General features: G+C 43.5%; 1 protein-coding gene across 2 annotated transcripts in view; it reads left to right on the plus strand.

Moving 5' to 3' along the window:
- Positions 1–220: 220 nt before the first annotated feature.
- LOC136659467 (scaffold attachment factor B1-like) overlaps positions 221–27,651 on the plus strand; it is a 49,655-nt gene continuing 22,224 nt past the window's right edge. The window contains exons 1-14 of one of the 2 annotated variants that reach the window (XM_066636692.1): positions 221–1,198; positions 3,730–3,817; positions 4,902–4,966; positions 7,348–7,548; positions 8,471–8,533; positions 11,307–11,334; positions 12,200–12,719; positions 13,144–13,190; positions 15,682–15,782; positions 16,408–16,557; positions 16,654–16,733; positions 17,887–18,017; positions 18,370–18,461; positions 21,241–21,359. In XM_066636692.1, the coding sequence (XP_066492789.1) occupies positions 989–1,198; positions 3,730–3,817; positions 4,902–4,966; positions 7,348–7,548; positions 8,471–8,533; positions 11,307–11,334; positions 12,200–12,719; positions 13,144–13,190; positions 15,682–15,782; positions 16,408–16,557; positions 16,654–16,733; positions 17,887–18,017; positions 18,370–18,461; positions 21,241–21,359 (1,895 nt within the window). In that variant the 5' untranslated portion in view covers positions 221–988. The remainder of the gene's footprint in view (positions 1,199–3,729; positions 3,818–4,901; positions 4,967–7,347; positions 7,549–8,470; positions 8,534–11,306; positions 11,335–12,199; positions 12,720–13,143; positions 13,191–15,681; positions 15,783–16,407; positions 16,558–16,653; positions 16,734–17,886; positions 18,018–18,369; positions 18,462–21,240; positions 21,360–27,651) is intronic. The other variant, XM_066636693.1, reaches the window with a different exon arrangement.

A 27,651-nucleotide genomic window follows, 5' to 3' on the forward strand; every position in this document is an offset into this window, starting at 1 on the left:
CTGCATTTCTCGCCTACCCACATGCGCGTCCTGCCTGCCGAGAGGCCTCGTGCTCCTGGCATCAGTCTGAGAAGCACGGCAGCCACGGAACCCTCGCGGTGGAGGTAGCCGCGCTGACCGGCATGGAGCTCGAAAGAGAAACGGGCGCCGCCTGGCAGTGCTAGAAGCCGAAGCGACCAGAGCGCTGGAGCGAGAGGCGGGGCTCCCCGGCGTGCTGCGGGAGCAGGTGAGCGCTCAGCCCGCCTGCCGCTTCGTGGAGCCGGCATCTCGAGGAGGGCGTCGTGGGCAGCGCGGCCATTTGCAACTGCGGAGGCGGACGAAGGAACCGAGGATAAGCCGCTCGTGCTGCCGGACGTGCCCGGGGCCTGGCGCGGAGGGCTGTTCTGCAGAGGCGGAGACGGAAGGGCGTCCGCAGACGGGCTGCGGCTGCAGCTTCCCTTCCCGGCTGGACGCACGCGAGTGACGTCGCTGCGGCGGGCAGAAGCGGGTTCAGCGAACACGCAGGCCGCCTGCGGGCAGGCACGACCAGAGCGCCGTCTCTGCCGGGCTGAGCCCTCGCGCGGCCCTTCTCCGCCATTGGCACTCGTGGGGGCGGCCCCCGCCTGCGCCTTCCCTACGCTCGGGGCGGCGCTTCCCTTGCGCCTGCGCGCGTCTCCGGCCTGCAGCGTCGTGGGCCCAGCGTGAAAACGGGGAGAACCGGGTTGCACGATGCGGGACGCCCCCGTGAGGAGCGGAGGGGCCACCGCAGAGACGCGCCCCGGCCCTGCTAAAGGCGCCGCTCCCGCGCAAGCTCCGTCATAGTGGCCTGCGGTCGCCCTCCGCCTCGGCCTCTCCCTGCGCATGCGCGGTGCGCCTTGGGGACCCTCCGCCGCGGCCTTCCGTGGTCAGGGCCTTCCCGCCATTTTGTCTGAGGGCGGAGCGGAGCAGAGCGGCTGACGGGCGCGAGGGGAGCTGTGAGGTGAAGGCCGAGGCGGCCCCACTGAGCGTCATGGCGGCTCCGGCGGAGGAGGGAAGCCAGGCGAAGGCTGGGCCGGGCGGAGAGGAGGCGGTGCCCCCTCCCCCCGGTGGCGGCGCCGGGGGGGCGGCGGCGACGCGGCGCTTGGGCGACCTGCGAGTGATCGACCTGCGGGCCGAGCTGAAGCGCCGCAACTTGGACAGCGGCGGCAACAAGAGCATCCTCCTCGAGCGCCTTCGCAAGGTGAGCGCCCCTTCGCCAGCCGGAGCGAGGCGGTGACGCCGCCCTTCTGCCGGAGGAGGCGAGGGAGGCGCGCGGGGGCCCGGCGCTCCTGCGGTGCGAGAGGCGTTTGGCCGTCGCGACTGCGCTTCCGTCTCCGATCACCTGCGGAGGGGATGCGGGGGACGGAAGGGCAACGCGGGAGCGGTCCCACCTCCGCCTGCGCTTCTGCTCTGCTCCACTGCCCCCGACTGTCGGACAGCCTCACCTGCGCTCTCTTCGTTCTGTACCCGCTGGTCTGTTTACGGGAAGAGACCAGAAGGAGCAGCGGGGGAGTGGAAAAGGGCTGGGGCAGAGCAGGGGCTGCTCCGAGGAGGACGAGGGGGAGAGGCAGGCCAGGGAAGGGCTCCGGGAGGGGCTGGGAGAGGAAGCGGCACTTGGGGCGGCTCAGCACTGGAGCCCGTGTCCGCCCAGTGCCGGTGCTGAGGAGCGTCTGTGTGCCAGTTCTAGCAGGAGGGCCACGGAGTGGCTCACAGACAAAATCTGGTGACCGGAAGTGCTCACAATCCAAAAATAAAAACACCGCCAGATAGAATGGGAAGGACTCCTTGCCTGAACCCCAGGAACTCCTGCTGCTCAGTGCAGAGAACACTGAACTAGGTGAGTGTTGCCCAAACTGCGTCAGGACCCACCAGTGGGTCATAAAAAATTTCCACAATGTTCCAAAAAACAAACAAACACTTTGCAAGCACCTTTGTCCCGTTTGAAGAATAAAACTATAGCAGCCGACAGTCCAGATTGAGAGATCGCTCTTGTGGCTGAAATACTAACCTGTGGTATGAAGTGACCATATCCCCAAGTTTAAATGTCACATTTTCAGATTTTCCTTGTGATTGGCATGCCGTCAAGTGTGAACCTGTTTCAGTCTTTTGTCTGACCTAGAAGTTCCTAACTGCACATCTTGCTCTCCAGTTCACCCTTCTGGGTACCCTGAAACGACTGTAAAGGTTTGGGAGATCAGTCCTTGAAATCCATTTTTAGGGAGAGTTTAGCAAATACACACACATATGTAATGTCTCATTTTTTATGGCTAATAAAGTTATGTGGGTGGCAATAGATTGTCATTTTAAAAAGTGGAGTCAGGAGCTAAAAACTTGGGAAGCAATGAACTAGACAACCTGACTTGGTAGGATATGATTTTACATATGTGCAAAAGGAGAGGTATGAAGGTAGATAATAGAGAAGAGGGGATGTCTGTGTGTGTGCTGGCTTTTGCCTCCCCCCAAGTGTGTTGAATTATTTAGATCAGTGATTCCTAACCTTTAAGAGCCTGTGAACCACTGAAGCAAAAATTGTGAACCACATGCAGTTGTGGGTGGTCTGGTCTCCACCCTCTCTAGTGGTCTGCCTAGACAGAGACTATCGGAGAGAACAGAGAAAAGGCTACCCACAGTCACAGCTTAAGTGGTTGGGGCTGCAAGCGGTCTCCACTCTCTTTGGTGGTCTGTGGGAGATTGCTTGCTTGGCAAGACACTGGAAGTGATCAAAGGAATTTTTTTCCATGAGACCCCACAGGCCACTTTTCAGGGTCTTGTGGACCACCTGTGGTCCACGGACCCTATTATGGACCCCAGGTTGGGAACTAGTGATTTAAATCAAGGCAGGAGGCTGATCCAAGGCAGGTCCACTGCTTGGCAGTCACCCAGTCTGCTGGGCAGCAGAGAAGTATGGGGAAGGCAGAGAGGAGGCGTTCCAGGGTGAGGAGGGAGGGAGGCGGGACCAGTGGAGCTCTGCTCCACCAAATCCTGAGTCCCATGTCGGGCCACACAGCCCTACACAGAGCTCTCCAATTCTGTGGCAGCCTTTTCCGATGCCACAGCAGCCCCCTGCTCTGGGCAGCTCAGGATTGGGCTGTCAAACACCCTGGGGGCCCAATTCTATCTCCCTGAAAACCACTCAGCAGGCGACTTGCTTCCAGATGCTCCTCCTTGTTATCCTGCTGGTGCAGTGGCCCAGGATTGATTGGCACTGACCTCTCTGCTGGTACAGCTTGTTGCCCAGCTACCACAACGTGCTTTATGGCATGTTTGCAATGGCCATCGCCAGGGCAATGCATGGGCTGCCATCACTGCCCTGGCATTGGATCGGGCTGCCCATTTTGTAGCTCAGACAGGGTAATTGCCTCTGACGTCAACCATATAAGCAGACCCAAAGGGTGTTCCTTGTTCTTTGCATCATCTGAAAAGCATTCTGTCTGTACAGAAAGTAACTTAATTTTAGCAAGTTTCTGTTTTGGTTCTTTCTATGTTTTCTTTTTTTAAAAACTGAACCCTACTTCTGAGCTGTTTCTTCCAGTGAGCATTGGCACAGTAGGGCCCATCCCCAATCTTTCCAGGCCTCTTTGTCCGCTACAGAGAGAGCTAATACTTTATAGAGAGTGGAGTGCTAGAAACCTTTGAAACAGTATTCTCACATGAATTCTGGTGGTGAATGTCCTACAAAGTGTATGAATTAAGTAAAAAGTGATGTATCTACACTTTGTTTCTTTCTGGTAGGCCATTGAGGAAGAAGGTGGAACTCCCGATGAGATTCAAGTAGCTTCAGAGATCACAATCAAAAGAACCCCAAAAAGAACTGTGAAAGGTACAAAGTAACACATAATACATTTGTGTTATGGGACTGAATTTGTGTTTATGTTATGGGCAACTGTTTGTTTAGAGCAGTTCTTTAATGTAGGTGGAAGAGTTCACTTCAAACTCGTACCAGATTACTGGCTTAGTCATACAGTGATTTTTGCAAAAACCAGTAGCATGAGGGTTTTGTACAAAATAAGAATTTGGGAAGGGTTACTGGCCATTCAGGAATCCTCTTTACTTTTAGCATAATCATAAATATTTGAAAGATGTAACTGTGTTGGTCTGGAAGAACTTCTGTACTTATGTTTTGTGCTTTTAAACCCAGGTGGCCAGTGTGTGTTCTTAGGGACCAAGTTATCCACCGCGAGGTCTGGGAACCACTCCTTTATTTTGCCATGCTAATTGACCCCCTTGCAAGCAGTTGGGCTACATAATAAAAGTTGGCACCATCTAGCAGTAAGAGCTTCATAGCCATAAAGTGCATATGAATGTGTGTGTGTGTGTGTGTGTGTGTGTGTGTGTATATTCATATATATGAAACGTATATATAAGTACGTTTGTTTAAATAGGACATATATTTGACATACAAAATCCAAAGGATATGGCATCTGAAGATTTGACTTGCTGCAGTTGCCAGCGGATACTGGGGTTCATGTTTAAATGCCTTTGAAACAAAAAAATCAGGGCTCCTACAATTTCACACCAAAATAACTCCATTTCCAAGCCTCCACGTCTATTTTTAGGGCTTAAAGACCCACTTCCAGGTCACATGGAAGTTTCTTGCTCTTCCCAGGCAAGGAACCTCTGCTTGGCCCGAAAGTGGATCTTTAAGTACCACGGAGGCTTTGGTATGAAATGGTAGGAGACCTGACTTTTCTGTCCTTTTTTTTGCTTCAAAGGCATTTAAACATGGATCCTGGTATTGACAGATTCCATTATTTGTGTATACGGATACTGGGGTCCGACCTGTAGTTGTAATTTGGGAGAATTAAACTTTAAGCCTTGTGGCGTTAGTGTAAAGATTCATGGTCTTAAATGGTGTGGAGGAATGAAACCAGCCATTTGGTGATGATTTCGAACTTATATTTTAGGACGTAAGCTAGAAGAAGAAGAGGGTGAAGACAATGGTTTGGAGGAAAACTCAAGAGATGGACAGGTATGGGAAATGGCAAAATATGATTTAGAGCAGGGATCTTCAAACCCTGTCCTGTGGGCTGTGTCTGGCTTTCTGGAGGACTTTATCCTGCTACGCCAGAGGTGTCAAACTAGTTTCATACAGGGGGCCAAAGAGTATTTCTAATGCCTGCTGAGAGCTGGAAATGACATTGTTAAACAGGAAGTGATGTCATTAAACAGATCATGACTACTTAAGAGCTAATTATCTGCAAATGACAGAAGAGAAAATACTCAAATCTTGATCATATTTTTAAGATATGGGAGAGCCCAGTCTCCTATGTCTGCAGGCAGTCCTTTCAGCAGTGGCATAGCTCAGCAGCTGATAGCAGCTGATGGTGGTGCTGGGAGAATCTGAAGGCTAGATTAAGAGCTTCAAGTGGTTTACAACAAATCAATAGAAACATAAAAATACAAACATTAAAAAATTACTTTAAAAACAGTAAACCGTAAAAATCTCATTAAAAGCCTGCAGCAGACAATAAAAACAGTGCAGCCCATAAAAGCAATAAGAATGTAAATAACTATATCAAAAGCCTGAAACTCAGAAGGCAAGTGTAAAAAGAAAAGTCTTTAGGCTCTGCCGGAAAGCTTCCATGGAGGGAGCAGTTCTTAAACTGAGAGGGAAGGAATTCCATAGAGTAGGCACAATGGAGAAGGCCCTACTCCTTTCCCCTGCACCTCCCACCTCCATAGGTGTTGGCCCTCTCCAATGATCGGAGAAGATGAATTATTCGATTCATCTTTAAGAGGATGGTGGGTTCTTGGATATACTGGCCCCAAGCCGTATAGGACTTTAAACGTCAAAATCAGCACCTTGGGTCAGCCCTGGAAACAAATGGGCAACCAGTGCATCCACTGGAGCAGCGGTCTAACAGAGTCGAACTGCCACCCTCCAGCAAGCATACAGGCCACTGCATTCTGCAATAATTGCAGTTTCTGAACTGTTTTCAAGGGCAGCCCACGCAAAGTGCATTACAATAGTCTAATCTTGCTGTCACTTGGCATGATTCCCTGTGGCCAGGTCTGCATGTAGCTGGTGCACCAGCCGAAGTTGGGCAAAGGTTCTGGCCACAGCCACCACCTGGGAAGCAGCTGTGAATCCAGGTGAACCCCTAAGTTACTAATCTGCTCCTTCAGGGGGAGTGCAATCCTGTTCAGGGCAGGACAGTACTCTAGCACCTGCATCATGATTTCTGGACCAGGAGAACCTCTGACTTGTCTAGATTTAATCTTGACTTGTTAGCCTTCATCCAGGTCCCAGCCAGGCAACGTTCCAAGGCCTCTACAACCACCTCAAACTGGAAAGGAACTGTGATGGAAAGGAAAGATAGAGCTGAGTGTCATCAGTATACTGGTGGCACCTACTCCAAATTCCCAGATGACCTTTCCCATATAGATGTTAAATGGCATGGGAGACAGAATAGAACCCTTTGGTACCCCACACTTTGCAGGCCAGGGTGCTGAGCAGGCATCCCCAGCATCACCATCTGGGACCTATTTCTCAAGTAGGAGCGGAACTATCTCAACATGGTGCCCCCAGCTTGGCCAGTTGGCCCAGAAGGACACTGTGGTCGATGGTGTCGAAAGTGTGTCAGAGGTCAAGCAGGACCAACAGAGACAACACTTCCCCTGTCCAGTCCCCAGCATAGGTTATCTAGCAAGGCAACCAAGGCTGTTTCCAACCCCAAACCCAGCCAGATTGGAAGGGATCCAGATTATCTGCTTCATCCAAGACCCTCTATAGTTGAGACCCTACCACCCACTTGGCCACAGAAACAGGAGGTTAGAGATTGGCTGGTAGTTGTCCAGCACTGTTGAATCCAGGGAGGGCTTCTTCAGGAGGGGTCCACCACCGCCCACTTCAAAGCCAGCGGTAGCACCCCCTCCATCAAAGAGGAATTAACCACACTCCCTGTCCATTTGGCCAGTCCCTCCCAGGCAGATCTAATGAGCCAAACTGGGCAAGGGTCAAGCAGGCTGTGTTCAGACACTAATGGTGCTGAATGTAATGCAATGTATTGGAATAATTTCATTTCTTTCAGCACATCAGTGGCTGTATGCAGTACATACCCATGCTTTTTCAATCCTTTTTCAAAATTCATTTCCGCCCCTTCCTGTACAAGTTAATTTTGCCCTCTGCTCCCCTCCTCCTTCCACCCCCATCCACTTATTGTATTCATTCAAACTCTCAGCACATCATTTTTCCGTATTTTTTATTTTTCTGGCACTCAATATCGTGTCAGATATATGATGTGGTCCTCTAGCTGAAATTTGGAGACCCCTGATTTACAGTTAAAAACACTATTTTCAAGCCACAATAACAATAGTTTCTTCTGACTGTTCACTGTGCTCTTGTTATAGGAGGATATGGAAGCAAGTTCAGATAACTTGCAAGATATTGACATGATGGATATAAGTGTCTTAGATGAAGCTGAAATAGATAACGCCAGTGCCATCGATTGTGGAGATGACTACAGCACCGAGAATGTTCTTGACTCTGATAATAAAGACAATCTTGATGCAGAAATGAAAGAACTTCCAGATCAACTGATGGACAGTGAGGTAGATGATGACTGGTGTCTTTTTATTTTTTTTGGCCATTTAAAAAATTACTATAAGCTTAGAAACCTGTAGCCAAAGATTTGACTGGCTAATTATGATCAATATGCAACATTCAGGGTCTTGCTACACCCTGGTCACCATTCTTCCAAAGCATCCCTGCACAGTAGCATTTCATTGCTGTCACCTTCAGCAGTTGGAATATTCACAAACATCTCATGACTAGGTTTTTTTGTTTTTGTTAAAAACATATAAAAACACATGCTGCATTTTGGTGTTAAAGATATTTTCCAGAAATTAAAATGTATTATTTTTCTAGTCAGCTGCTGCTGCTGCAGTATTTTTTCTGACATTATAGCTTGTACGTTTTAAAAATGTTTAAAATTAATAAAAATGAGAACTTGGAATAAAAACACATAACACCACATTCTGACTTTCAGATCATGAAATCTGCCAAAAACATTTTCAAGCACCCTACTCATGACGTTGCTGCAGATCAAATGATGATAGGGAAAGCTGGCTGGTAGTAATTGTTAGCTAACTACATAATTTGCTTCATGGACTGGCTGGTTTGATTACTTTCTTAGTATTTATAGTCATAGTTTAGTGCAACCATTTTCAACCACTGGTTTGTGGTCCACAGGTGTGCCACAGGAATTTGGTGGAAGGTCATTTATTAATTGGGCCAATGGGAGATGTGAGCCCCCACTGGCAACATGGTGTGCCTTGTCAATTGTCAAAAACCTGGTGGTGTGCCTTGACCATTTTAGAGTCTTGTCAGTGTGTCGTGAGGTGAAAAAGGTTGAAAATCATTGGTTTAGTGTTTGCTTTTATTCATATTTAGCCAGAGTGTCTATTTTCTGTCTGTTTTCTGAGTAAAATTAACTTTCTGCAAGGCTTGCATATTTTCTGATTCTTCTTTCAGGAGAATGGGGAAGAACTTGATAATGTGCTTGATGCAGCTTCATCTGGTTTTGCAGCAGCAAAGGTAAAGTTCAGGCTTGAATTGGATTCTAGTGCCCTGAGTCAGCTGCTCATTTTTAACATGGGCTATATTTTAAACATTGACTCTGCCCACTGACCCACTCTCCCATGAGCAAGGCAAAACACTCTTAACCCTCTTTCTTGCAGTAACTTCTGGAAGAGCAACTTCTCAACTACTCACTTCCATTTCCCTGTGTCTTGGTTTGCAACAGGGATGGGTGAATCAAGCACAGCTTGACTTGAGTCATGAGTCTCTGCCCCCCCTGCAACTCAAGTCGAAAATGAGTCCTAGTGGGTGGACTTTCTGAGTCGCCCAGAGCATTTCAGTGACCTGAATAGACTCAAGTCACAAGTGGTTCCCTTTAAAAAGCCAGCTGTGGCTCCAGAGAAAAAGATGGTGCTGCTGGGCTGTGTGTATGTGTTGGCGTTCTCTTTAACCACACCTCTGATGTCCCCATCCAATCTGTAAATAAGGTGGGAGGGGCGGGACGGATTGTGTCAGAGTGGGGAAAGAAGTGGCAAGAGGGAGGAGAGTCACATACAGCAACTGGAAGGCTTACCAGTATGACCCAATCCTTTGCAACTCTAGTCAGAAGTAGTTCTGCGCCAGTTGTTCGCGCTAGTTGTTCAATGAGGCTTCCTCCTCCCAACTAATAATGGAGCCCAAAGGAGCCATGTGGTTGGAAAATGTGATTTCTATGAACTGCCTCCCCCCCCCCGCTTTTCCACCTCCTTTTTCCCCCTCCCTGGTTCAGCCAATTCTAAAGCGAGAATCCCCTTGGACATCTCCTTCTGACCTACCTCACCCCAAAAAAAATCAGACCACCCATCCTTCATCCAATGACCACTTCAGAGATGGACCAGAGAGCCTCCTCCTGCCTCACCCCTTCCTGCTCGATGCACAAGCAAAACATTAATCCTTCCCTACCTCCTTGCTGGAACTTCCCTGCTGATCGCCCAGTTTGAATGTTGGCCTCATGAGATTTTTCACACCTCAAAAAAAATAAGGAAGCACACTCAGACACAGACAGACTCGAGTCTGCATGCCTGGGGACCAAGTGCCTAGTCAGTGCCCAAGTCATTGACACAGGTAACTCGAGTCTGCAGGGTCAGCGAAAAACGTGTTTTTGTGACTTGGACTTGAGTCACTTGATTAGAGTTCGCATCCCTGGTTTACAAACAGTGAGCAACCAAGCTGCACAATAAGAGGGCTAAGCATAAGGCCTCTTTGGTGCTCTTTGTACTTCAGGAGTGATAGAGCCCTTTGCCTCTATATAAGCTTGCAAGAAAGTGGCCAGCTGTGCCTAATAGTATAAGAAAGGAATCCTTGGGAGGGAGGATTTCTGGGAGTCAGATGGTGATTTTGTGGGATAGTTTTGGCTCCCAGTCCTCCGGTTGTCTGTCTCTGCTGCAGTTTGTCACAGTATGATCTAGCTGCTGTCATCCAGTAAAGCTTCTAATTCAGTTACTTTCATCCATGTTGTAGTAATGCTACTGGTAGTACTGCACAGTATGGTATGTGGTACTTGGCTCCACTGCTGTGGTGATCATGTGACCTAACTCCACTGGAGGCAGAGATGTCTGGTCCAGTGGTGCACCAGAGGGCAAAATGTGATGGTGCAATTGCCTGACCCTTTAAAATGGGCACAGTTTAGGGGAGGAGGGTGGTCCACACCTGTGTGCAGATCCCACTAAGGCGTCCACACCTGTGTGCAGACCCCTTTGCAACTGCATGGCATTGCGACACCATCTCTACATGTCCAGTGATTTCATTGTCAAGCTTCCAGGTTGCTGAGCGCTGCTGCCTCTGCACTGTGCACCTTAACAAGAACACAGCTTCATAGTGGTGTTGATTGCAAACATGGTACAAACTAAAGGTGGAAAAGTGGTATGGGAAGTTGAAAAACTGTTCTGAACTACTTTTCTGTTCACCTCAATTTGAGTAACTAGTCCAAAACTATTGATAGAGGTGTGGGTGCGTGTGCATTTTGTTAAAAACATGTAACTAGCTATTTTTCACAAGATATTTTCCAGAAATTAAGATAGATTATTTTTCCCATTAGAAATAATAGGCGACTGCATCTGCTGACACTATATCACCCATATAGGATATTTTTAAAGCAATTATAAGTTATAAATTATTAAAGTGTACCCTTGGAATAAAAATACGTAACAGCCCAATTTGCTATTTTAATCAGGAAATTCTGAAAAAAAAAATCACCAAAAATCCCCACCCCTACTGATAGTTCTAGAAGTGTTAGTTGCTGGATTCGGATGGAGTTTGGCATCTGTTGCAGAAGGGTAGGTTGCACTGCGATAGGCAGCTATGGCATAGCTTTTCAAAGCACCATGTTTCATAGGATGTTGGCACTGCTACAAACCCTCTTCAGCCCTTTGTGTCAGTAGTATTTGATGTTGTTATCCTATTGGTAATTGTCAAGAATGTTTTTGCACTTCACTATTTTTAGAAAGAATACCCATATTTTGCTCCAAGATAAACTAGATTATAGTCCTTTCCCTAGTTGCATAGTTTCTTTGCATGTGTTAATGAGGGGGTAGAAAGAGTTGCACAGCGTTGTTAATAGCCATTCAAATGAATATAACCAGTGTTGAAGAACTCTTAAATACCAGGTGCTAACTTCCAGAAATTGAGAATTATTTTCCAGCCTTGATAGCCTTTGCTGCTGAATTTGATTGCTTCATCAAACAAATGCAACCTTTTTTTATGTTGACTTCTTTTACAGCATTTAATTTTTTCTTTCTCTCTTTCACTATAGGACTTGGAAGAGCAACATTCAGAGCCAGGTACTTTTGAACTAATTCTTCTAACTTTAAAATGAGGTTGGGAAGAAGCCCAGAACTGATTAGACCTTGCTTAATTGCGTGATGGACAATTGAGATAAAGATTGAAAACCCAACCATGTCTCTGAAATACCATCTGTCATTTAGCAAGTACTTTTCTAGAATCTGAAACTTTAAAAAACCAAACATTTCTCTTTAGCTTCACTAACCCACTATTAATGTTAATGTCAAAGTTGGAAAACAAGACTTCTACTGATAGGACAGATTTTATATGGTTCCTTTATTACCTGATCATATAGATTAGTGAATACAGTATGAAAGTTATAGAAAAATGGAAAGGTTTTAAGTGAGTTACGGCATAACAAATAACAGAAGAAGGAAGACAAGGTTCTACATGGATATTCCTTAATGATACGATTTACTTTCTTGGACTGTCACGTATTCAGCTATCATCAGAAGATTTCCAGTTTTCATGTTGGACTGCCTGGCTTTTAAAAAAAAAAGTGAGAGAGAGAAATTCAGAGTTTGAAATGGAAATTTGAGTTCTTTGATTCATTCTACGTAAGCCTCTTGGAATTGGGAAGAACTAGAGCAGACGAACCTCTTGAAGACTTGTCAAGAAAAAGCCAGAAAGTTTTCATTAAACTAATAGGTTGATTTTCTTCATAACTTTGATCTTAATATAATAAGCCATGTTTAGTTGGTTTTAGTCATGTGAATGTGATAGACGCAAGGGTTTTCCAATCTCTGTATAGCGTTAACCGTTCTTTCGGTGTTAGTCTGGCAGCCATGCCTGTTCCGCATTTGTTTTTGCTATGTTTCCCTGGTGATTAAATCTTGTGCCATTCTATTCCTGTTAAATCCATAGAAAATGAGAAAATGCTCGACATTTTGGGTGACACTTGTAAAACTGAGTCCCTTAAAGAAGACACTTCTGAAGCGGAGCAGGCACAGGAAGCGAATAACCCGTTGCCAGGCAAAAAGACAGCCAAGGACGAGGAAGACGCATTTGCCACCGCTGCTCAGTCAGAAGAAGACCGTTTAGATACGGACAGCCAGTCAGGTCATGCTATGGCCAGAAAGGAGGAAGAGGAGGTGGAAGTGAAGCACTTAGTGATAGTGAAAGGGGAGACAAGCAAGGAGACAGTAGAGGAACCCAAACTGGACTCTGACTCGTTAGCAGTAGAGAGCAGGAGTGGTGGAGGTGGTGAGAGTAGCAAAGCAGCCCAGACTCTGGAGGCCGATAGTGAGGAAACTGCGGAGACGGACTCAGGTCCCCAAGTTGTTAGCCAAGATGCTGAGAAGATGGAAACGAAGACTAATTGTGAGGAAGACTCCTCTGCCACTAGAGAGCCCTCTGCCAAAGAGGGTGGTGATCAGAACATGAGGTTTGTTTTTTCTCCGTTTTAGACCAGATGCTGTCTTTTTTAATCTCAGTGGTCTCTAAGAGACCAGTCAGTGTTTTCCTTCAAATTGGCCTGCTAGACCGATGAAATTGTTACCTTATTCTTAAAACATCATCTTTTTATCTTCTTTGTACATTTTTTTAAAAAGAATGTTTTGGTTTCTTTTCTGCAACCTTCAGGTGTTCTGTTTCTTAAATCCTTGCCCCTTTAATTATCATATACATACATAAGGTCGATTTCCTGTACTTGCTGAATATCTTGATATGAAGTTTTTGTTGTTGGCTTTTAATAGAATAAAGCAAAATTCTGGTAGGTATTGAATTCTAGTATATTTTTTGTGTGATATATCAATTGGTTTTCTTTCTGATTGGCTTTCTTCTTTTTTTATTTTTTTTATTGTCCTTAGTTCTGAGGAAAACAAAGAGGCAAAACTGACTTCAAAAGAGGAGAAAGGTATGTATTTGTTTTATATGTTTGTCCAAATGTACACATAGAACTTCAGCCTTTTCTAGAGTATAGCTGAGACAAGGTTTGGGCTTTACTGAACCAGGTTCCTTGACTTTATGCAGATATCAGATAATGATAATGTAGATGTTCCCTCACCCAGCAAGTCCTAGGCATATCTTTGATCTATCCAACCCTTTTGCTTGGATGTCTGGTCTCTAGATGACGCAATTTAACATGACTCCCTAAAATGTATAACCTAAAGGCAATGTTGAGACTGGGAATATCTTTTTATCACTAAATAAAATGTGTTGTTTTTTTTTTACTGCCAAAGACATCATCAAACCAGGATGCAGGCTTATGACCAGATTTCAAAAATACCGTTCCAGAGTTGGTAGCAGTATACCCTAACTGATTCTGTGCCACAAACTCCCACTTACATAGTGTTCCCATTCTTGCCCTTAGCTCAGTGATTGTCATCCTTTTCCATCTAACGGCACACTGACAAGTCACTAAAATGGTCAAGGCACACCACCAGGTTTTTGACAATTGACAAGGCATACCATGCTGCCAGTGGAGGGCTTACATCTCCCATTGGCCCTATTAATAAATGACTTTCCCCCAAATTCCTGTGGCACACCTGTGGACCACTCGTGGCACAACAGTGGTTGAAAATGGCTGCCTTAGCTGCAAGAACCAGATATGACTGGGTTTGCTGGGGTACAGGGATGTGTGTTATTGTATAGTAGTGTATGGTTGAGGATTTGGTACTACAGTTCCAACATTCTGAACAGTGATGCGTGTTCCTCTTGTTAAGAATCTGCATATTTGTATTATATAAGTAATGGAAGACTTTTTTTATTCCCGGACACAATTTAAGAGGGCACCCGGACACCCTTTCAAAGACTGGTAGAAATGCTTGTGTCTAAAAGACAGAATCAGTATTATTAAACAGTTGTTTACATACTGTTTTACATCATTTTACAGTCCATGACCTTTGCTCATTTGTAGAATATAGAACTCATTTATTTAGTATGGTCTCTCCTGAAATTGTTCTTGAATACAGAGACTTACAATACAGATCTATGTTTTCCCAAAAAAGAAAATTTACATTCTTAAAAACCTGAAAATTTACTTATTAGAAATATTTCTATCTTGTCTGTAAACCAAAGCTCTTAAGGTGCCTTACAATATATTTAAAATAACACCGAAATACAAATCTTTATTTTAAAGTTCTTTTCTTGGTGGGAAGGGGCACATTCCTTTCTCAGACTTCCAGCAACATCTATTGTGTATCCTGGTTCTAGTTGGCAGATTCAAGAGACTTAGTGGGGCATGGAGAGACAAAGTTGTTTACAAACCACTCCCCAGTTCTCAGGTGTTCCAGCTACTGCTGTTCTGTAGGATCTCTGTGCCACAGCAGATCTCACAGGAAGATGTGTCTGCCAAATTAGCCAGATGTGGGTCACTCACAGATTGGGTCTTTGGCCTGGCTGCTTATATTTCTGGTACCTCCAGGCTCCTAATGGTAGGTACAAGAGTAATTGGGGGAGTGGATGTGTTTTCAAAAAAATGAGAACAGATGAAAAATAAAAGCCTGCTCATCCACGACAGGCTTGATAGCTGTGTGTAAAACCCTCCTTAATTAGAGAGAACATTTCTTTCTCAAAATGCAGTGAGATGCACTTTAGCTGTCATTCCATAGTCTCATGTTACTGCTTTAAAGGCCCTGTTCTTTGCCACAAATGTCCTGACTTGTCATAGAGAGGGAAAGTTAAGTAACTCCCTTAAATTTTTTGTTATGAAACGGACTTGGCAAACAAGAATTCTATCAAGATTTTTGCTAGTACCAGCCCTACCCTTCCTAGGTCCAAAGTAGTTGCCACTTCCTTCTAATAAGTATGCATTTATAGTTGGATTCCACAGGACTGTGTTCAGTGTAATGACCAAGAGTAACCACACCTCACTTCTGTGTAAGAAGTTTAACTTGAACTCCTTGATATGATTGATCCCAACCTTTCCTTGTGTGTTCATCTTCCTCTAGTATTTATATTCACAGCTCTGATACCCTGCTTCCAATTCCTCTTGCTATTGTAACCATTTGAGAGAAACATGGCAAGAGCTCCCATGAGCTCAAAAGCCCTGCCAATTGGAATGTGAGAAACTGGACAGATGGGGCCATATCTGAAATAGTACGTACGTAGTACTTCTCACTACAATATAGTGAGACTACAATATGCTCACGTGTTGCAGTGAGCATACAAAATTTGTGATTGTTGGAGTTCATGTGCAGAGTTTGACGATGAGATGATCAGCACTTGTTAGCAAATAGGAATGTGTATATGTGATTCATTTGGTATTGTTGAAATGTTTACAAAATATTTGGACGTTTTCACTGCAATATGGGTTTTTCCCAGTTTGAACTTTAGTTCTTGACTGTGATCAATTTTTTCAGCAGTGGGTATGGATGATCATCCCCTATTTTGCATCTTACAATTAGGTCGCAGTAGTATCAATTCCAGCCGGAACTTCTGGGTGAGCGGCCTTGCTTCCAGCACCCGAGCAACAGACTTGAAGAACCTTTTCAGCAAATATGGAAAAGTAAGGTTCTTTAGGTTACTTCTTTGTTTTGTTTTAATACGTGTAATAAAGAGATGCTATTGAGAATGGATGCAACTAAGCTGAATAGTAACGCCAATAAATCATGCTGCTATGTGACACAGGATGAATAAGATACATTGCCTTGTAACAAGACAGCATGATGTGGCTGTGTACTGGAAGATGTTTGAGCTGTCCAATCTTGCCTTATTCTCTCGTTTTGTGGTATGGTAGGAATGTTTAGATACAGCTAGGTTCCTATCTCCCTCCTTGGCTAACCATGGGTGTCATAAAGCCATTCTACAGAGTGACAACATTATTGTCTTCACTGGAAGCAGCAGGGTTTCATGTGGGTCTTTCCAAGCCCCACCTGGAGGTGTTGCCAGGATCTGAACTTGGATGCTGGTGGGAAGCAGGTAGTCTACCACTGAACTGTGGTTTATATGGGCAACATGGGTGGGTGCCTCCACTGGTGCCTTGTTCAAAAGCATCCAGAAAATGGCCGCTGTTGGAAATGGGTTGCTGAGTTTGATAAATCTTGGTCTAATCTTGTTGGCAATTCTGTTAGCATATCCCTGTAAAATAATACAGAATATTATTTTAAATGTATTTGTTTCTTTATCTCAAGGTAGTTGGTGCAAAAGTAGTGACCAACGCTCGCAGTCCAGGTGCTCGGTGTTATGGTTTTGTGACAATGTCCACTGCTGAAGAAGCCACAAAATGCATTACTCATTGCCACAAATCAGAGTTACATGGGAAGATAATATCTGTTGAAAGGGTGTGTAGCAAGTTTCATTTTTCCTTTTTTAAAGAAAAAGAGAGATGCATTCTCCAAATATTACTTCTCTTTTTCTAATAATGACCATAATTTCAGGCAAAAAATGAACCTGCTGCCAAGAAGCCTTTGGACAAAAAAGAAAGTGAAGTGAAGAAGGAAGCTTCGGCCAGTGAAAGGTTAGATTCCTCAAGTTTCTTTTTAGTGTCTTTTTATCTGAAGGAACAGATATACCCCTTGCATTTGAAACGCACGTGCACTTCTCCAGAACATTTATCTTGAGCTTTAAGGTGGTACTATTAAATGTAAGATAGTGTCTTAAAACAGTTTGTTCCTTTGTTTTAATGTCCAGATCAAAAATTTATTTTATTTCTGGAAAACAAAGGATCCTATCCACTATTACAGTGGAGGACAGTACTTGAGTCACTGTTTCAGGGTATGCTTGAATATGCAAGTTCTACCTACTCAATAAAGATACACGGTACAGCCCTCCCAACATTCTATCATTTGTTATGCTGATCAAAAATTACCTATGAAAAACTAGCATAGCTGTGTCGAAGGGACCTAATTTCATATTCTCTCTATAATTGTCAGTTTCTGTGAGTAAGGAGATGTATCATTCAGGTCTACAACCTTTCATTTGTATTCTGCAGTGGTGCATTTCCAAGACGGAGAGTGGGGTGTGTGTTTTGTGTTCAAATTGTGCAGTATTCTGCATTTTTGCACATCAGCTATAAAGAAGGTGTGTGAAGGTGCCCTGTGTGAATCTCGAAAGTTGCAGTGCAGGTCTGGGGAAGAAATGGTTCCTGTGTATTTAATGTTAAATGCCTGAAACTCAGATATTATTTGATTGATTGATTGAATTTATATCTTGCCTTTCTATCCCAACAAAGGTCCCTTTCAATACGTCGTGTGTTCACATATCATACGTTGATGTGTGTTGACTTCAGCATCCTTGGCTGCCTTATGTCTGTAATCTTTTAACTGACAAGCTTCAATTGGCTATCCTCAAGACTCATGTGAAAGTTTTCTCACTATCACACTGACCTCTTATTGGCCCCGTGGAACCTGCTAGAACCTGTCCTGTTTCTAGTCTTTCAAGGAATATAGGCAACTGTCTTCTCATGAGTTGGAGTGTTGTTCCACCTAGCTCTGTGTTGCCAATGCTGATTGACAATGGTTCTTCAGGATTTAGACACTTTTACATTTGCCTTTGACAGTTTAGAATACTGTGAATGCTCCTTGACTACAGAACAGCTCTGCTTATGGTGCTGAGGATTGAGTCCCCTCTATTCTACCACCCCGCAAATTCTGAAATAAATTATTTTATAGGTCTGCTAGTATAAAAAAGAATGAGAAGACAGACCCAAAAGAGGATGCTAAGAAAGCAGAGGAAACAGATGAAAAAGGGAAAGAGGAGCCAAGATCTGGATCAGCAGAACAGTCAAAAACTCCAAAATCAGGTATTTGGATAGGTTGCTTCATTGAAAAGAATTGTAAGGATCCCCACACAAGTGTGTCATGCCCAAACTTAAATAGACATCTATTTATATCTGTGTAGAGTGGTGAAGCTTATGAACAGAAGGAGAGAGTTTAAGGGGGCAGGGATAGAGAAGGAAAGCAAGGATGGATGCAAGCGTATAGGTATACAATTTTTTTTTTTTAAAAGATGTAGGCTCCTACAGTTTGCAAGTGTGACCTAACACCTAGAATGTTAACACTGTAAGTTTTCAGAATATTGAGGTTTTCTCATACCTTTGGAGAGCTGGCACACTGTATTGAACACCTAATTTTCCCTCCCCTGCTTTTGTGTAGGAAGCAAAGGAACAGAAAGGACTGTGATAATGGATAAATCCAAAGGTGAACCTGTTATTAGTGTAAAGACAACAACTACATCAAAAGAGAGAGTAAGTAAAGCAGTGACATTTCACTTGATGTGTACTATATAATCATTTGCAGTTTTATTAAACTGGAGATGTGGGACATCCATTTGAAGCCCCATATGATGTTCAGTTATACACTTAGTGGTTGACTTACCTGATTGATATTGGGCAGTAGAAACAATAGGAGTTTAGATTCCTTCATTTAGAAGGTCCCAAGTATTTTCCAAAGCCTCCCTATATATGTGTACTATTGCTTTAAATTCCACTAAGCAGCTGAGCTCTGAGCCACAGTACAAGTGAGACAGAAACAGTGAAGAGAAACAACTAGCCTGACTGACAAACAGGCTGTGCAGCCAAAGGTATATCGTTACTCCTGTGGGTGTCAGGCATGGGGAGGGGGTGTTTACAATCCCATGTTCCTTTTCCAAGAGGGAGGAGAAAGTGGACACAATATTTCTCCCAGCTGTTCCCCCTCCCGTGCTGCAGCTTAGGTTTGAACCTCGAAGGCGAAGGGTACCAGTGCTTCAATTGCTTTCCCTTCCTCCGCCGTCCTGGTTTTGCTTTGCTCATTCCTGGGTCTTTAACTGGTGGAGGGGGGAGAGAAGGAGATCAATGGCAGATGGGCTAGCTGAGGGCTAAGCCTTGAACCCTGTTAGCAGGCACTGAGTGGTTTTACAGAGGTGTATGTGTAAGTGAGAGAGCGAGGGATGACTAGCCAGACAGGCAGCTTCTAATGCTGTGGCGATAGCAAGTTTAAACTCCTGTGCGGGGCCTTTTTTCCCCTCCAAATAGAATAAAAGAAGAGTGAAGGAGCTTATGGGATAGAGAGATGCTCTTTACACTCTCACATAACACCAGAACCAGGGGACATCCACTAAAATTGAGTGTTGGGAGAGTTAGAACAGACAAAAGAAAATAATTCTTTACTCAGCCTATGGTTGGTCTGTGGAACTCCTTGCCACAGGATGTGGTGATGGCGTCTGGCATTAGCCTTTAAAAGGGGATTGGACAAGTTTCTGGAGGAAAAATCCATTATGCCATGATGTGCATGTACAACCTCCTGATTTTAGAAATGGGTTATGTCAGAATGCCAGATGCATGGGAGGGCACCAGAATGAGGTCTCTTGTTACCTGGTGTGCTCTCTGGGTCATTTGATGGGCTGGTGTGAGATACAGGAAGCTGGACTAGATGGGCCTATGGCTTGATCCAGTGGGGCTGTTCTTACGTTCTTATGAGGACTACTTCCATTCAAGTAGCTCTCACAAAGCCTACAATTCCATGAGTCTCTTCATCTTTCATTCCTCCTGCATGGAAAGAGGTTACACATAGATAAGTCATACATACATAGGTTGGAAAAGTGGCACTGGCAATATTTAATATCTACATAAGATATTTTTAGTTCACCTCCTCAGCTTACATGTGAATTAGGTAGGTGAATTAGGCATCTGCTTCTGTTTGTAATATCTCACCAGCATGCTAACATTTGACCACCATGTGTAGAGCTGAACATCTTCAAAGAGATGCCTGTGAGCATAAGACCTCCTAGTTAATGTGCTAAGATTGGGGGAAGGCTCAGCGAGCACAGTGCTAGTAGGGATGTGAGCTGTTCACTCTGCTGCATACCATCCTACGCTACTCTGCAGTAGCAGGTCCAGCACTGATTGAGAAGTAAAGAGGCCGTATTATCTTGACAAGCAAAAGTGGCTGTGCTTAGTTTAACATGAGCCTTCCCCACTTTGGCCTGAGGGAGTGGGTGGCAGTGGAAGTGGGGTGGGCAGCAGTTGGAGCAGGTTAGCGGATCAGGTTCCAGGAGGGTGCAGGATCAACAGTGGATTCCCAACCCCATTATTTATTGAGGTCATGACACGAAAAATGTTGAAGACCACTGAACTAGAAGGTTGGTTCACTGTCTTTCTCTTAAACATGGTTGAGGGGTAATATTAATCATTATTGGTTTTGTATATTTCCATTAAAAAACAATGTGTTATATCCAAATAGAGTTAATCCTGACTAAACACTATTGAAATCAGTTAGTCTGACTAAACAGTATTACTATTACAACAGTCAGCTATTGAGACCCTTTAGTTGTCTTATTAATTTCAATGGGACTTGGTCATATTTAACTTTCTTTGCAACCCAATATAAAAATCTTGTAAATAATAATTTTTTAAAAAATCAAGCATCAGGTAAACTGGAACCAGATTATGGCAGATTTGTATGGTATTTCAATCTGTGCAAGAACTCCTGTGTAGGCTGTCCACACTTTCAAAGATGGACTCTAACATATAAGCCATTGTGGTGAAGTTCAGCCTCTCTGCCAGTCTAAGTAATTGCAAATAGCAAGAGCCTTGTGGAAGCCCATTTGGAGTGCTGGCACCTTTTTTCCATTGAACACCACCCTCGTACTGGTGATGATAGAATGACCGAGTGGAGATTTCAGAGTGACTGAACCTGTTTTTTTTGCGCTTGCTCCATACTTGCTACCATAAATTGAAGACTTGCTAGGATGTCGGCAGTATTTCAGGAAATTAGATTGACTCGACACATCTCCAAAAGAAACTTGATCATTCATCTTGCAAATACCATCTGTACACAAAAGTACTTACTTTACTAAAAAAAATTATTACCCTTCAGCATCAAGTCCGTATCTGCCTGTTTTTTTAAAAAGAAAAAAAATAGGTTCAGTCGTGATAAGACTAAAAGTGGCTCAGGAAATGTGCTTAAATTCTTTTTTAAAGAAATTTAGTTCCCTTGAAACCCTATCTCTGTAGTTAGCCTTACCACTTTGGATATTAAATGCAGAGCATCAAGAGCCAGGATCGCAAATCGGAGAGCAGGGAAAAGAGCAGGGAGAGACAAGGAATTGTGCCCTTCGACAAAATCAAAGAGCAGAGGCGGCTGAGAGAAGCTGAGCAGCACCGGTAAGCTCTACATTCTCAAAGAAGCTTCTATCACACTGCTTCATGTCTTGCTTTCCCGCTTCAGCATTTCCCATCTTGTTTCCTAAATTATAAGCCTGTTGATCATGAATTCTGTTACTTATGCATTCAGGTAAGCATCTTGCAGACTAATAATGAAAAAGTAGGACACTATTACCAACAGCTATCGACAACTAGTTTTGCTGGAGGGCCACTACAAGTGGGGCAGAGAGGCAGCCAAGGTCTCACTGAGGTGGCCACTGCCATTTCCATCCTGGCAAGATCTTCCATGCTGTGAACTTAATGTTTCCTTTCTGAAGTTTTCCCAGGTTTCAGATGCTTTGAGGAAATGTTAGACCCCAAAGTGCTCTGCTTGCAAACTGCATTGTCCCAGCTTACATCCTCTTTTTGTCAGAACAACTGACAATTGGGGCAGGCAGGTGGTGCTTCCCGCGGACAGATTTAGCCCAAGTGAACACTTGTTGCTGACTCTTACCTCAGTAGCTCATCTACTAATACCCAGCTTTCCTTTTCCCCCAATCTCAGTCTCATCTATTTAGTGAGCATGATAATTTTTCTTTGTTGTGGCACTCAAGTTATGGAGTAGCCTTCTGGAGGAGATATGCCTTTGCCGTTTCTTAAAGAGTGCTTGAAGATTCTTATTAGGAGGTCGATGAAAGTGTCGACCCAATGTGCGGCAGCAGTGAAGAAGGCCAATTCTATGCTTGGGATCATTAGGAAGGGTATTGAGAACAAAACAGCTAGTATTATAATGCCGTTGTACAGATCTATGGTAAGGCCACACCTGGAGTATTGTGTCCAGTTCTGGTCGCCGCATCTCAAAAAAGACATAGTGGAAATGGAAAAGGTGCAAAAGAGAGCGACTAAGATGATTACGGGGCTGGGGCACCTTCCTTATGAGGAAAGGCTACGGCGTTTGGGCCTCTTCAGCCTAGAAAAGAGACGCCTGAGGGGGGACATGACTGAGACATACAAAATTATGCAGGGGATGGACAGAGTGGATAGGGAGATGCTCTTTACACTCTCACATAACACCAGGGGACATCCACTAAAATTGAGTGTTGGGTGGGTTAGGACAGACAAAAGAAAATATTTCTTTACTCAGCGTGTGGTTGGTCTGTGGAACTCCTTGCCACAGGATGTGGTGCTGGCGTCTAGCCTAGACGCCTTTAAAAGGGGATTGGACAAGTTTCTGGAGGAAAAATCCATTATGGGGTACAAGCCATGATGTGTATGCGCAACCTCCTGATTTTAGAAATGGGTTATGTCAGAATGCCAGATGCAAGGGAGGGCACCAGGATGAGGTCTCTTGTTATCTGGTGTGCTCCCTGGGACATTTGGTGGGCCGCTGTGAGATATAGGAAGCTGGACTAGATGGGCCTATGGCCTGATCCAGTGGGGCTGTTCTTATGAGGTGTCTTTTTAGTTGGATCCTCTTTATGTTTCTACTATCACTGCTGTTGGTGGTTCTTTTTGCTGGTTTTGCTGTGGTGTGTTTAAATCTTCTGAGCTGTTTTGAGCTTACTTTGAATGGAAAGGTAGGATATAAGCCCCAATACAAAATAAAATATTTACAGGCTTAAAAAGAATACAGCCTTAATTGAAAAATTGGCAGAGTCATGGTAGTCCCCTGACCAGTACTGATGTTATTCATTATGAATCCTATTGGGAGTAAGTCTAATTTATAAATGTCTTCGTTGCATTTCTAAATAGCATCTCTGGAAACATCTAATGCTGCAGGAATGTAGCAACATAATATAAGCACAGTAAAGAGAGCCAGGATGGTGCAGTGGTTCAGAAGTCAAACTTGAACTTGGAAGATCCAAGCTTCAGATCCCTTGCTCAGCCATGAAGCTTCCTGGGTGACCTTGGGCCAGTCTCGGCCTCACCTCAGGCTAGTTTGTGAGGACAAAAGGAGGAAAGGAACTATATATACCACCTGAGCGCTTTGGAGAAAGGCTCGTATAAAATTGAAAAATAAAATTAAAACTTAAAAGCAATGTCACAAATGCTCTAAAATATTTTACGAGTCCTGTAGATAAGCAGTACAAAAACTCAACACATTTAAATTGTGTTGTAAGACATCTTGGGCATCTCTTTGGGACTGAAAGGAAGAAAAACTTTAAAGTTGATTTTAAAGAGCACTTTAAAATGCCTGACCCCAATGACAGCCAAGTAAGCTACCATTTTCCCAGAATTTGTGGAAGACTGTCAAGTCACTGCTAATGCCTGTATTTTTTTGTTTAAGAAAAAGGCATTAGCAGCAGCATGACTGTTTCTCCCAAGTGTATATTTTTAATTTTCTGGCAGTGGAGGAAGGTATCCTTGCACAGGTTGTTCCTGTTACATTGAACCTGTTCAATCTTTTTTTCCCCTTTTTCCCCTCCCCCCATGAACAGCGACCATTAACATTAAGTATTTAGATCTGCAGCCATAAGCACACCTTTTGAATTTTATCCATTATAACAGTATTGGGCCCCCCTTCCCCATCTTATATATCTCAACCATTTCTTTTTTATCTCGGTTTTCTTATCTTCCCATGTCTTATCCTGTTTCAGTATTGATACTATGTCTGATTGTATCCATTCATATAAATACCAATTCCATTTTTCCACAGTCCATTTTGATGCATCTTTCCACCCATATGCTATAACTGCATGGATAGCTAGAATCATAGCTTTGAATTAATCCTGATTTTGTTTTTTTACTTTATTATTTCCCAAAACTCCCATAAATAACATTTTCCCAGAGAGCTCCAGCTTAAGGTTAAATAATTCCTCCACCTTTTCAAATATCAATTGCCAAAAATCAATTACCTTAGAACATTCCCACCAAAGATGGGCATAATAACCCTTTACCCTCCTACAGTGCCAACAATTTGAATTCCTTCCCTTTATCATATAAGCCAGCTGGGCAGGTGTCCTATACCATTTCAATATTAATTTCATCTCCAATTCTCTAAATTTTTCCATTCTAATCTCCACTATTCCTTTCATTATTCTGTCTCTCCTGTACTGACATTCCCACCTCTCTTTCCCATTTAATTTGTATTAACCTGATCATATAGTCTCTATCTTTATTCATTAAATTGTATAACTGTTATGCCATACCCTGTTTTGCCATACCCTCTTTAAGACTATATATTTTTTCAAATTGAGTATCCTCTTCATTCAAAACTTGGGAGTATCTTTGTTTTAAAATATTATATAAAGCCAAGATTCTTAACCAGTATTTTCCTCCCACTTTCTCCAATAATTCTTGTATAGGAGTCAATATCCCCTGAGGATTGTATAAATCCTTCACTCTAAAATAACCCTTTTCCTTTAACTTCTCCCAAAAAGTTTTCAACGTTTTTAAATTCCTCACTTAAAAATTCAAATAGGGTCCATTTAGAAAATTTTGGCATCCAATTGGGTTGCATTTTCCCCCAAACGTTTAATGCTAACTGTCTTGGTCCTATTGTAATTTTAATTTCCTTTTTCACTTTCTGTGTAAATATTCCAAAATTACCTCCTCCTCTATTTATTGTATCTTCCCATCTCACCCATTTATCCAAATTTTTTGCATCTATTTCCATCAACATCTTAATTTGGAAAGCTTCATAGTAACTTTCCAAATGTGGCAATCCCCATCCTAAATCTTCCTGTGGTGAATATACAACTTTCCTTAAAATTCTAGCTTTCTTCTTCCCAAACACCCAATTTTTTATTTCTTGATCCCATATAACTAATTGGTTCCTGGGAATCCACTCTGGAAGCACCTGAAATAGATATAGCATCTTAGATAAAATGAACATTTTAATTGCCCTTATCTTTCCCAAAATGCTTAAATATCTAATATTCCATTGATTTAATTTTTTTTGTACCTTCCTCCATGTTGTTTTATAATTTGCATCCACCAAGTTTTGGGGGTTCTTTGTTATTATTATTCCTAAATATTTAATTCTCTTAACTCCTAATTTCATACCTGTTAACTTTGCTATCTCTTCTTGTTCCTTTAACTCTATCCTCCTAAACATTATTTCTGACTTCTCAATATTTACTCCTAAACCAGAGTATGATTTAAAATCCTCTAAAATTATCATTAATTCTCTCAATGCTTCCAAAGGATTCCCAAGAACCAAAAGTATATCACCTGCATATTAATTTAATTTAATTTCCTCCTTCCCTACCCTATATCCTTGTATTCTAATACTATTCCTGATTCTATCAGCTAAGGGCTGATCTATGATTATGTAAATATAAGTGGAATGTATACTTTAAAAAATTAAACATCAATAAAATAAAATTAAAAAGTTACATTGAACCTTTTTCATTGTAACATTCAGGAGGTCACTCCCCATGTCTGTCCTTTCTCAGTCCAACAAGCAGGTTTACAATGGTGTTCCTGGACCACAGGGCCGTATTCACAGTTTGAGCGAGAATGCCCACTAAGGCTTCAAATTCCTGTCTTAGAGGAAAGGAAGCACATCCTTGCAATGGAAGTAATGGATACCTTGATCGATCTGGGGCTATCAAACCTCATTAGGGAGCTCTGACTCAGGTTTGCCTGATCCTCACCTTATCAAGGAAGAAAGAGTATCAACTTTTTTTCCTATCCTTGGTTCCTATACAGGATTCCCCCATTTCCTACTACCAGAGTTTAGCAGTGTTGCAGTCTCCTAGGATGATTCTGTGCACTTGTCTGAAAGGGCAGGAGGAGAGTTACCAGGTCAGATGCAGGATTTCAAGAAGGCAATAGAATACTCTAACTGGATCAATCAAAATCTCCCAACAATTCCTCTGAGCATAGGAATTATATATACCACCCTGAGCTTCTTGGAAGAGAATGAATGCCATGACATAGTCCCTGTCAGTGAATGATGGGTACACACAACATCCAGTTCTTGTAGGTGTTAGGGGGTATGTGACCTTCCATGGCCCTGACCTTTAAATAGGAAAGATGGGTTATGCCTTACGACCTTGACCTTCTTTGGCTTTCTTGCTGCTACCACCTTCAGGATTTTTACATCCTTATGCTCACAGTGCTGCTACTGTGAGCAGAATTTCAACAGGCATCACTGTGCCTGCTGCCTTCGCTCGCAAGTTTGGAACTGGGGAGTGACCACTCAAGAGACGGGGAGAAGATTCAACTTCACATATTTTTTTCTAAAATAATTAAGGCCACATTTTGGTTATTGTATGAAAAGTTATTATTGGAGCTACAATAATAATGGCCAAAAAATGCATATGTCGAATCTATTCCAGGCCAGCTAGAATAGCTAATTACAAGATACAGACAATTAAACTTTATATGTTATGTGTTCAACTAGGGTGCAGTAGAAGGCCATTAATTATCATAGTTTTTAAAAATCTGCTATGCATTCTGTATTGTTTTATGACAGTTTTGGAACAAAACATAAATATACACAATCACATTTTCTGTTTGTAGTTCTGTCACAAACTGTGTTCAGGGGGCCATATTTGCGGTTTCACTTAACTACAGATGCGGGACGGCCCCCAGCGCACCCTGTGGAGGCAGGGAGCTAGGCTTCCTCTGGTGAGTCTGCAGAGGTGGCATATGTCTGCCCACAGTCTCTGCAGGCTTCAGAATGACCATTCAGGTCAAAAAAAGTCACTTCTTTTACAAAGAAAAGGAAGTAACATTTTTATGCCTTTAAAGGTCATTAGGAGGGCCGGGGAAACCCTCTGAATCACTTTTGGTTTTCCAAAAAAAAGAGGAAGTGATTATTGTAATTTTTTTTTACCTAAACTGCCATTCTGAGGCCATGGGTGTATGTGTGCGGCCACTGCAGGACTCGGAACATCCTCGCAGGGAGTGGGGGGCTCAGGGAGCCCAGCCTCCCTCGCCTCCAGAGGGCAGCGAGGACATCCCCAGCATCTGCGAATTCAGCTATTGCAGGGGGGTTCTGTAGATACTAGAACATGCCTTCTTCTCAACAATGTTGGCATCCTTCAGTCTTGGAAGACTATGGTGTCACACTCTGAATGGTGGTTCTGGAACAGAGTGTCCTCTCCAGTGCGCGAAGCCTGGGTAAAGTAGGTATGGAGGATAGGCTGTTACCCATGCAGCAAATCCCCCCTCTCCACGTCACTGAAATGGTCCAATGGAAAGGCAGAGGCCAATACGGTTGGTTCCAGCGGTGTCGCAGGAGTTGCCAGAACGTGACTGTGTTCAGCCATGAACTGTCTCAGGGACTCTGGCTCTGGATTTTGCCTCGAGGTTGACTCCTGAAGTCTTTTCCATAACTGGATGTAGCCACAAGGCAGTGGAG

The sequence above is a fragment of the Tiliqua scincoides genome, chromosome 8 (assembly GCF_035046505.1).
Source record: "Tiliqua scincoides isolate rTilSci1 chromosome 8, rTilSci1.hap2, whole genome shotgun sequence".
NCBI classification, from domain to species: Eukaryota; Metazoa; Chordata; class Lepidosauria; order Squamata; family Scincidae; genus Tiliqua; species Tiliqua scincoides.